This window comes from Vicugna pacos, chromosome 22 (assembly GCF_048564905.1).
Source record: "Vicugna pacos chromosome 22, VicPac4, whole genome shotgun sequence".
In the NCBI taxonomy this organism is placed as follows: Eukaryota; Metazoa; Chordata; class Mammalia; order Artiodactyla; family Camelidae; genus Vicugna; species Vicugna pacos.
The window spans coordinates 25,106,144-25,116,856 of record NC_133008.1 but is presented as its reverse complement, the minus strand read 5'-3'; the positions used below and the strand labels follow the sequence as shown (position 1 = coordinate 25,116,856).

Sequence of the window (10,713 nt, the reverse complement as noted above, 5' to 3'; positions counted from 1 at the left end):
CACACTTTGGTAAGAACAAAAGCCAGGGCTTTCTTGAAAGCAGTAGTCTGAGTACCTCGCCCATCTTCTCTCCCTCCCCTTCCTGCCCAGAGTCCAGCCGGGGCAGATCCAAAGTCTTTATTATTTTTCTCAAATATAAAATCACTTTGTCCCCTAGCAGCTCACAAATCCCAGGGAGAAAATCAAGAATAAGAATCACACTGCTAAAAAGAAGAGGCCCAATCCTGGCTCCCGCCCCATCCTGCACTCTTGTCCCACCTGGGAGGTCAAAGGGCAGAGGTTATGATCTCAAGGCTCTTAAGCAGCTGGCTGACGCATAATGCTAGGTCCCATGTGAGTAGGGGAATCCAGGGTGGATTATGCCCTGACTGGCTGGGCAGGTGGCAGAATCCTGAGATCCATCAGTGCTTGTCAGTGGGGCGCATGTTCAGAGATGCTAGGCGTCCCAGAGGTCCTCGGCGAGCATTGGTGGCCAGCCGTTGCTGTGCCAGGAACGACTGGGCATGGGCAGGTGCCCGCTCTTCCCCAGCTCGCTGCTGCAGAGCCATGCCCTGGAGGGAAGGGCATAGTTGGGGTCAGGTGAGCCCACAGGACCCCCCAGTTCTTCAACATGGTGACAGTGCACTCACCATATTATACCAGGCACTGATGAGCAGCTTTTCTTCCTGCTCCCGCTGACTTCGACTCTTCTCAAAGTCCATCTGCTAATGAGGCAATAGTCAAGGGCCTGGATGTGCTGGGAGCAGTGAGAAGGTATAAGGACACTCACCTCTAAGTGCCGGATACGGACATTCCGCTCCTGGATTTGTGTCCTCAGAGCATGGAGTTCTGGGGGACCCCCCCCAGGCAGCCGCTGCTTGGGTTCCAGGGTCTGTATGACCTAGGGTTTGGAGAAGACACAGTCACAGAGAGCTTGGCTTCACAGGCCAGGTTGTAGAAGTCTGTGATGTGATAAGGTATGACAGATGTGGGGGTAGGGGGCAGAGAACTGCCACCTGGCAGGAGGTAGGAACCGATGGGAGGCAGTAACTTCGGCAGGAGGCCAGTGGGGCACCTAGCATCCTCACCGTGCGTGCCTTGTCCACGTAGCGGCGGTACCGCTCCTCCATGGCCCGCAAGTCTGCATCCTTCTTCTGCAGGCTGTGCTGCAGCTCCTCAATACGCCGGGCTGCTGGGGGAACAAGGTGGCCCCTCAGCTCCACACCAAGCTCAGGGCTCCCCCCTCACCCATCCAGCCTCTGAGTCCACTCACTGCTGCTGTCTGCAGGAGGCTCCAGCTCCTCGATGTATTCGCGCTTCCGCTGCAGCTCCAAATCCGCCTCGTGCAGCTTCTGCCTGTGGGCAGGGCACGAACAGCTGCAGCCTGACCTCTGGGCCCACTTATCTTCATCTCAGTGGTGGCCGAAGCCTTGCCAGATGGCCAGAAGTGTCCCTGCAGACCTCTCTGCCTGACTTCAAGCTGGGGGGCTGTGTGCCCTGGCCTCACCATCCCCTCAGTCATCAGAGCCACAACCCTCCACTCCCCTCTTCAGGTGGTCCCTGGACCAGTCCCTCAATCTGTCCACTTCTCCCCATTCCACAGCCCACACACTGGTCCAGGCACCATCATCCTTCGCCAGCCTCTTCTTACTCTCAACTCCTCAGTTCCATTCTCGACCCTGCAGCCAAGGATCTTTCTAGAGTGCAAGTCTCTTATAACAAAAGAAAATGCAAGCTAGTACTTTACAGTTCTGCCACTGGTGGCAAAACCCTCAAAGATATAACACTCCTTCTAGATGAGACTATTATCATGTGTTGGACGTGGAATGTGGTGTAACATCTAATAGCAAACCTTTGGCTATGACTACTAAAACTACAAAAACACGTACCCTCTGAGTCACCCAGTCCATTTTTGTGATATATTTGCACGCAAGTGAAATGATCATATACAAGGTTTTACTCTGTTGCATTGTTTGAAATTGCAAATACCTAGAATGAATGACTTGAACACATTATGATATTACAAAAAATGCTATAGGCCAGCCCTTCTGGACCAGAATTCTACAGGAGAATTAAAGCCAAATGCCTCCAGGCACCCATCCTCTGTAAGGAAATAACTTTCTGTGCCCTGGGTCGGCACTAACTACATTCCATCCTTGGCAGAACTGAGAAAAATCATGAAAATAATTTTCTGTAAAGCCTAGTTTCCCTGTGGAACCTCTGTTGACAAAGGCTGCTATATTTAAAAAAAACAAGTATTCCCTATATTTATTCATATGGAGGAATTTCCCCAGTTATCTTATTAAGTAGGGAAAGCAAAGTGCAAAGTAGCACATATTATGCTAACTTTTATATAAATAGGAATAAGAATAAAAACCTATATTCATATTCATTTGCATTTGCTTTGAAAACTCTGGAAAGATTTCCATAATAAATAGGAATGGAGTGGAAACTGAGTCAATAAGGGGGGCACTGAGAAGTACACCCTTTCTTCCTGTATAGCTTGGTATAAATTTTGGTATTCAAACTATAAATGTGATAGCTATTTAAAAGTTTCTTTTTTAACAATGCAAAAAGTAAATGACTATCAGTTTGTCGCACAACCCTGTTGAATTCCCTCTGTGGCTCCCCAGAGTTTCTCTCAAGCAGTCCATACTCCTTTCCTTGGTCTATAAGACCCCACTTGATCTGACCCATCTGTCTGTGTTTTGGCTGACTCCCTCATAAACATATTCCCCATCAACGCCAAATCCATCCCCAAACCTTTGCTTCAGCCTTTTTCCCCACCAGGAGTGCCCTCCCCCTGGGACTTACAGATGTTCCTCCAGCTTCCTCTTCAGCAGTGTTGACTGGAGGAGAAAAGAGGCACTGGGTGAGTAGGTGGTCCAGAGGTCCAAAACTCTTCCCAGGGTGAGGGTAGGGGGTGTCACCCTGGGCCCAAGGTACTTACAATGGACTTCAGGGGGCATCGGGCAGCAGAGGGGAGAGAGAGGAGGGTTACTGGGGGACACAAGGGAGGGCCAGGCAGGGAGGAGGTGGGCACTCACGTCCTCAGTCTTGCCCCCCTGCTCTTGCAGGGCCTTCTGCAGGTCCTCCACCTGGGCCCGCAGCTCCGACAGCTGCTGCTGGTTCAGCCTGCGGGGGTGGGGGGCCCGCTCAGTGCTTGCGCCCGCCCTCAGCCCACATTGGCGGCTCGCTTGGGGCACCGCCAGGTAGGTCCTCACCGGTGCTGCGTCTCCAGCCCGTGGCGCGCACGGTTGGCCTCCTCCAGGTGGCGCTGCAGCTCCTCCTGCCGCTCCCGATCGGCCGCCTCCTGCTGGCACAGGCGCTTGTTCTCCAGCTGAAGCCGCAGGAGTGTCTCCCTGCCGAAAGAGGATGGAGCAGGGCTGGGGATGGGTCACCCCTCAGGCCTTCCCAGGCTCTGGCAGGGTGACTGGCAGAGGGGGCTAGGAGAGGGACAGAGCCCTGGGGAAGAGCCCAGCCAGACCCTGGGGTAGGATTACAGTACTGGGGGTTGTGCCTAGGGGCAAAGTGGGCGGAGCCATGAAGTGGGTCTAGGAGTAGGGCCAGGCAAGGGCGGGGCTGCAGGAGCGGGTTAGAACACTGATGTGGGACTGAGGGAAAGCAAGACATTTCAATAAGTAAAGCTGGAGTGGGAGTTCATGTGGGCAAGGCACAGGGCACTGAACCTAGCACGGAATACACTGAGGACAGGACTGTGTCCTGGGGGCAGAACAGATGTGGGTGAGGCTGGGGCAAAAGATTTTTGCCTGGGGAGTGGAGACAGATGGGTTGGACCTAATTTGTGTACTAAGGATGGATCCTGGAGAGGTGAGCCACCAATAGGGCTAGAGCCCAGGCCATGTAACAGCAGAATGAGGAGTGGGTGAGCCTAGAAGCCTGTTTAGGACTTGGGAACCAGGGCGAGCAGGCCTGGCTAGTGGTAAGTACCTGCACTGGGGGCGGGGCTGAGGGTGGGCACTGGCAGGCCAGGGGGAGGCCAGAGCTCTGAGTGACCCCAGGATACCTGAGCTCCGCAGGTAGGATCTCGGCTGCTAAGTTTTCCACAGCTGGTGAGGTGGCGTCCAGTGAGGGGTCTGGAGAATTTAAGAAAAGTCTTCAGGGGGCTGCAGTTTCTGTCCCCATCCCTAGGGTCCCCTTTTCAAGAAACATCTTTGGGGGTTCAACTTCAGCCATCAGGGAGCCATGATGCTTGACTTGAATTTGCCTCTGCCCCACCCAGAACCCTGAAGGACAGCCCTTGCTTTCTGTCAGCCCATGTCACCTCTCCACGCTAACCTCCCTCCAGTGTGGCCGAGTTCTGCCCCCAGCCTAGACAAACCCTGGGACACTGCCTTTTCTGTCTGTCTCAACAGCACCCGAGGCCAGTTAAGTCCCCAGGCTACCCCGCTCTCAGGCCCCCGGGATGGGTCTCCAACTCACCGGCCTGGGTCAGCCCCCGAGGCTGCATCTGGGCGCAGCGCAGCTCCTCATTGGCCTCCCGCAGGGAGTCCCGCTCTGCCAACAGCCTCTGGAGAGACAGGGTGCAACAGGCCACTTAAGGCAGGATCGGCCTCCTGTAGAATGGGCTATGCCATGACGGGCAGGGTGGAACTTGGACGATGGGACCTCAGCCTTACCTCCTTCTCCTTCGTCACCGACTCATACTTTTCCTCCAGATTGCGGCACTCGAATAGCCATTTCTCGGCTTTCATGGCCTCCTCCTGCCGCTGGCCCTGCAGTTCCTGAACCTGAACAGAGGGGAGGGGAGAGGACAGCAAGGTGGGAAGGAGGGGCAGGTGTACAAGGTGAAAGGATGGGACCAGAGGGACCAGCTGCAAGGAACTTGGAGGAAGGGGCTTAAGAGAGGGGGCGGGGCTTAAAGGCCTAGAGAGGAGCGGGCCGGCCTCGAGGGTGTGGCCTGTATATAAAAGAGCGGGCTCTGGGTGGAAGGGCTCAGCACCCAGCCCAGGGTGGGCCAAAGTCAGCGGGACGAGCCAGGAGGAGCCCCCACCCCAGTCCAGGTCCAGGCCCCTTCTCGCACCTGCCGCCGCTGAGCCTCTAGCTGGGCGCGCAGGGAGCCGGCCCGGCGCAGCTCATCCTCCAGCTGCCGCGTGCGCTCGGCGTGGCCAGCGTTGCGCTCCTCCAGCTGCCGCACCTGCCGCCGCAACTCCCGCAGCTCGCCCAGGCGGCGCCGGCAGCTGCTCAGTGTAGCCTCCAGCTGCCCAGCACGCTCTGAGGACTGCCTGGGGACGGGGGCGGGGCGAGTGGGAAGAGGAGGCGGGGGTCTGCGGTCAAGGGTTCAGCTTGGTTGTGAGGTCCTCAGGGAAGGGGAAGGTGTCATATCAGCCTTGGAGAGTTTGGGTTCAAGATGATAAGGGTCAGGGATCAGCGGGGCCTGGTGGTGTTGGGGGATCATTAGTGAGCATAAAGGGACCCCTAAGCATCAATGGTTAGTCCAGGGTCAAAATCAGCGATCCTCAGGGATTGTGGGGACACAAAATGATTGTGGGGTTACAGGGGGAAATGATGGGGCCCAGAGGGTCTGAGGAGCCCCCATGGACACTTCCAGGTCATGAGGTGGCTGTGGGACCAACAAGAGCATTGTGGGTGCAGGGATCATGGGGGGGTAATGGGGGGATTTGGGGCAGAGCACTATGGGGTTTTTGAAGGTATAGCAGGGGCTCACTAGGCACTTTAACATAACAGGGGTGCTGTGGGGTCACAGGGGAGCTTTGAGGCTACAGAAGGCACAGTGAGGTTGAGAGTTGATGCTACGGGAGCCTACCAAGCACTTTGGGGTTGCAGGGATGCTGTGGAGTTGTAAGATAGTCGTGTGACAGGGGGACAAAGGAGTCAAGGGATCAAGGTTATTGCATTGTGGGATTCTGGAAGGCACCATGGGATCCTGGGGCATGATGGGACCCAGAATGTTGCAGTGAGGTCTGGGGAGCATTATGGAAAGGGGGCTGGGCATGCTGGCATCACAGGAATGCTATATGGTATGTGGGATAACAGGGGGACACCGTGGGTTCCCCAAGGGCACCACCATGGATCCAGGGAGTTTGGTGTTTGTCCACAGGACATGGTGAATTCCAGGATAGTGAAGGGCGGTTCAGGAGGGTACTATGGAGACTAGGGGGCATTATGGGGGCCCACGAGGAATTTGGGGTTACAGAGGTAATGTGGCAGCAGAGGAGCACTCTGGCAATGGAAGTGTGCAGTGAGGACCTGCCACTCACCGAAGCTCATCCATTTCATCCTTCAGGGCCTGCGCCTCCTGGGCCAGGCTGGTCAGCGCCTGGTTCCGCTGCTGCAGCTCAGTGACCTCCCGTTCCAGCTCGGCACAGTGCAGACGCTCATCCTCCCTGCTGCTCTCCAGCCTGGGGGATGGGGGGAGTGTCACATGAGGGTGCTGTGTCTGCCCCAGTCCCCTGGCCTGCTGGCCCTGTCCCCCCGACCACACCTGAAATTCTCCTCCTGCAGCTGCTCCAGCTGGGACTGCAGCAACAGCAGCTTCTTGGCGGTGAGGCCAGTGGCACCCTCACCCTCCGACCGGCCCACCCGCTCCCTCAGCAGCGCGTTTTCCTGAGCCAGGCTCTGCTTCTCCTCTGACAGGAGTACCAGCTGTGGGCAGGGCATACAGATGAGCTGGAGCTGGGAGGTGGGTTTTGCAGGTGAGCCTGTCCAGGAGCACCGATGGACCCCCACCTTGGCCCCACCTGCCGCTCCAGGTCCAGACAGCGCTGCCGCAGCTCATCCCCCTCGTCAGCCTCCTCACTCAGGAAGTAGTACCTGCGGGACTGATCAGAGGAGTGGAGGGGTGAGGGTGGGGAGAGGCAAGAAACTCAGGGATCTGGGGGAGGAGCCTGGGGGAAGGGAGGCTGGGTTCTCTAGGGGCAGAGAGAAGGGAGCCAAGATACCCTCATGATCTAAGAAGAGAGGACTGGGACCCAAGGGGACTGGAGGAAAGGCAATTCGGAACCCTGGGAACCCAGCAAGGGAAGAGGCAAGGACCCTGGGGGATGGGAGTGGTTTACAGGCTTAAAATCAAGCTTCTCCTCAGGCAACTCTGAAAATTAGTAATAAGTTGGATTTTTAACAAGATCCCACCCCTTACCTGACTATCAAAGTTCCCATATGTCTCCGATGACAGGGAGTCAGAGGTGTCTTTGGTCATGAGCTAGAGGTGGGTAGGAAGACAATAAGATGAGCAGGTCCCCTGAAGGTAGCCTCCAAGGCTTCTGTGGTCCAGCCTAAGAACCTCTCCATCCTTTTATTCCCAAAGCCAGTTCTCCCCAATAACCTCAGCCCAGAGGCTGCCCCAAGTGTCCAGCACCCAGGGAGGCCTGGTCCTTTAGGCATGCTAGGTTGTGACTTAGAGCTGGGAGGAGCTGGCAGACACATGAGACAGGGAAATCTGGCCAGCTGAGTTCCAGAGCCTAGACCTTACCAGGGCAGAGCCTGTGCTTGGCTGCCTCTGCCCTAGAGATGTCCCCTCCCCTAAAGCTCCTTGCCACGTTGGGCCCTCCCACCTACCTCCTGGATGGCTTCCATCACCACATGCTGAACTGATTCTTCTAGTGTCATGATTCTCTGGATGTGCTCTGGGGATCAAGGTGGGGGAGACTGAGATAGGGGTGGGGGGCACCAAGATGATTTCCTCAGGTCTTCCCCTGGGGACCCCCTAACCTTCCATACCCTGCTTTTTCTCGCAACTGATGGCACAGCCCAACACCAGTTGAAGCAGCTTGCCAAGTTCTTCTGGGTCTGAGAACTCGCCAATGAGGCTCACATCTGGAAGGTGCTGCTCCAAAATGGGATGCCCCAGGACCTGAGGATGGAGGAAGGAAGGGGTATCAGGGGCTCAGGGACCCCCTACCTTCCAACCCAACCCCCTAAATCCCTTTACATTTACTCACATCCTGGGAGTACTCTACCAGGCTCTGTAAGATTGTCTTCAGATTGCTGACCTGGGAAGGGGCAAGGAGTTGTGTCCAGGTCCCAAAGGCTCCCAGAAGAGGCCAGGCAGCCCCTACCTTGAATGTGTCTACCCCAACCTCTTTCCTCTGCCTCACCTCCCAATCTCTGGTCATCTCATCCTGTTTGGCCCCGTTCTCTGTCTGAATGTCCCCTTTCCTAGGGGTGATCTATCTGGCTGCCTGCCCTTCTTGTCCACCTATCTCAATCACGTGTCCCCAGAATCCAATCATGTCTCACTACCTGCCCCACTACGCTTTGACCCTAGCCATCATCATCTCTCACCCGGATTATTGCACCAGCCCTGTCTCAGTTTCCACTCTTGCTGCCTACCTTCCATTCCTCTCCAGGCAGCTAGGGGGAGCTTTTTAAAGCCCAAGCCAGGTTTGCGTCTTTCCTCTACTAAAATCCTTCCTTGACTTTACACAGCCCTTAAAATAGAATCTACCTCCCTGCTCCAACCTGCCAGGCCCCTGATGATCTCATCTACTATTCCTGCCCCCTTGCTTTCTGTTCAGACCTCCCTTCCATTCCTCGATCACACGAAGCTTATTCCCAACTCAGGGCCTTTGCATTTGCTGTTCCCAGCGTCTGGAACACCATTCCTCCAGATCTCACATGGAGATCAGCCCATCTGGAGTCACCACCCATCCAGTCCCAGTTGCTTTCTCTCATGGCCCAGATTTTATTGTCTTCATAGAACTTATTGCCATTGGAAGTCGATGTTTATGTTTTGTATGCAGGTTTTTGTCTGTGTTATTCCTTGCTGCAAACTCAGGCCTACTTAATAGAAACATGAAGGAACAAATACATAGTTGGCTGGTCATCAGACATCTGCCCCTTTTCCTGACACAGGTCTGTCTGTCCATTACCCAGAACAGGTCTAACTGACCCTTCCCTGATCATCTCATCACCACTCTCTCCCCATTCATGAGTCCACCTGTCACCTTCAGCCTCCAGTTGGAACCTGGGTCGTCTGAGATGCCCTGGAGCCACGCCTCGTTGAACCAGGAAGGGTCTCTGGGGGCGAGAAGGTGGGATGAGCTGCTGGGGAACCCTTTTTGGACCCTCCCCCTCAACCCCACTCACATCTGGTTCAGCACATAGGCCACTGCGAGGCCACTGCTCAGGTCCTGGGGGCTGGTACAGGGGGACGGGACATGGAACGTCTGCAACTGGGGGGGAAAGGAAAGTGCAACAGGTGTAATCAGAGCCTGGGACCACCGAACCACTCCCCTTTTTGCAGACTTTTCCGGTCAGCAGGAACCTCACGCGGTTAGGTGAAGGCTGGTCTGTTGCTCCAACAAGCCAACTCCGCGAGGGAGTGGCCTCTGCTCACCTGGACCTCCCAAGGGGGCGTGGCCTCACTATACCTCTGCTCAACAAACGCCGCGAGACCAGGCCAGGGCAGAACCAGGAGTCACCTGGTCCCCACAGGCACCACATGACCTGGTCAGCTCACCTGTGCACTCTCCCCACCTGACCCAGCCTAGAAGGGGCGGGGCCTCACCTGTTCTTTCCACGCAAATCTGCCACGTGACAGGACGGGTGCTCAGGCCAGAGTCCAACAGCCTGGCAGGCCGACGACCCCTTCCTCCTCCCAGCCCCAGGTCCGAGGGGTGGACAGAGCCAAGGTCGGGGCTCCCGGGAGAGAAGAGAGGGCGTACACCTGTCCCTAGCCCCACCCCTGACCTACCCAGGTGAGCAGAGACCCGCATAGCTCGGCCTTGTCCACGCTCATGGCTCCCGATCGGATTCGACCACGGCCGCGGAGCCTCGCCACCGCAGCCGCGTCCAGATCCGCCACCAGCGAGCGCCCGCAGCCCCGACCTCCCGCTCGGCCTAGAGCGCCGCCCCGCCCCCTAGGCGCAGGCCCCGCCCTGGGCACGTGATCTACTCTTGGCGCCGGCTCAGGCCTTCAGTCCCGCCATCTTGGATCCGGGAAGCAGTTGGGCGCCGGCCCTGCCGCTAGGGGTCAGTCTGGGCCAGCCTTGCGCATTCCAAGGGTGGCCCTGCCGCCCCTCCTTGTCCGGCTCTTTTGAGGGTAGCGGAGACCTCACCATTATTCCTCACCATCTGAGGCGGAGATGCTCCACCCTATTATACAGGCGCATTCTCTTCCCTTCCCTTCAGCAGAAAGTCCGCTGTCTAGCCACATTATGATCGAAGCCTTTATCTGCACGGGGGAGGAGCAGGCCATAACATACACTATGGACTTGGAGGCGGAGGATACTAAAGGGGTCTTCCTGGTGGATGATTTGATAGTCTTGTCCCGAGAGTGGACAAGGAGATTACGGGTGTGGTTCTAAGACGAGGGCACGATGGGTCAGCCAGACATATGTCCTGAGTAATTAGACAATTTGGATAGCCTGGATGTGTCTCCCACTGAGCCTTCCCTGCACTTTCCCCTCCCCGAGCCCTGCGTCGGTTTCCTCCTGCCTCAGAATCCAGAACCAGGCCGCCCTGGTCGCCACGGCCCACCAGGGGGCGCCCAGACCGAAGGAACGCAGCCTACCGGGAAAAGGATGGGCCCACTCTGAGACCCTGTCTGGGCAGCAGAGGGGGCGTAAAAGAAAGTGATAACAATACTAGTTAATAAAATCGCACTCACCATTTATAGAGTGCCTAGTATGCAGTCTCTTCGCTAAGCAATTTAAATATATAGATGGTTGAAATCTACCCGACTCTAGGTGGGAAGTGCTCTTTTTATTGCCGGTTCGCGGGCGAGGAAACAGAGGTTCTGGGTGGATCCCA

At 56.3% G+C, this 10,713-nt stretch overlaps 1 protein-coding gene across 5 annotated transcripts; it reads right to left on the bottom strand.

The window, feature by feature from the left end:
* Positions 1-101: 101 nt before the first annotated feature.
* HOOK2 (hook microtubule tethering protein 2) lies at positions 102-9,838 on the bottom strand. Of its 5 annotated transcripts, none has more exons than XM_072947593.1 (22): positions 9,656-9,837; positions 9,049-9,134; positions 8,907-8,979; positions 7,902-7,952; positions 7,681-7,813; positions 7,519-7,586; positions 7,100-7,162; positions 6,702-6,782; positions 6,446-6,606; positions 6,222-6,362; positions 5,024-5,225; positions 4,620-4,730; positions 4,423-4,510; positions 4,007-4,076; positions 3,204-3,341; positions 3,027-3,114; positions 2,794-2,828; positions 1,253-1,335; positions 1,068-1,171; positions 770-880; positions 630-704; positions 102-551 (listed from the first exon to the last, which is right to left on the bottom strand). In XM_072947593.1, the coding sequence occupies exons 1-22, from the start codon at positions 9,698-9,700 to the stop codon at positions 402-404; spliced, it is 2,157 nt and encodes a 718-aa protein (XP_072803694.1). In that variant the 5' UTR covers positions 9,701-9,837; the 3' UTR covers positions 102-401. The 5 variants fall into 5 exon arrangements, with proteins under 5 accessions (XP_072803694.1, XP_072803695.1, XP_072803696.1 ...); XM_072947594.1 differs by having other exon boundaries at positions 630-701; XM_072947595.1 differs by having other exon boundaries at positions 1,068-1,168.
* Positions 9,839-10,713: the final 875 nt, after the last annotated feature.

Bases quoted from the DNA above. Each gene is read 5' to 3' on its own strand.
- HOOK2 (XM_072947592.1), bottom strand. From the start codon at position 9,700: ATGAGCGTGGACAAGGCCGAGCTATGCGGGTCTCTGCTCACCTGG. The intron at 7,163-7,518 runs GTAGGTGGGAGG...ACCCACCTCTAG, and splicing joins TGATGGAAGCCATCCAGGAG to CTCATGACCAAAGACACCTC. The intron at 3,342-4,006 runs GTATCCTGGGGT...CTCTTTCGGCAG, and splicing joins ATCCTACCTGCGGAGCTCAG to GGAGACACTCCTGCGGCTTC.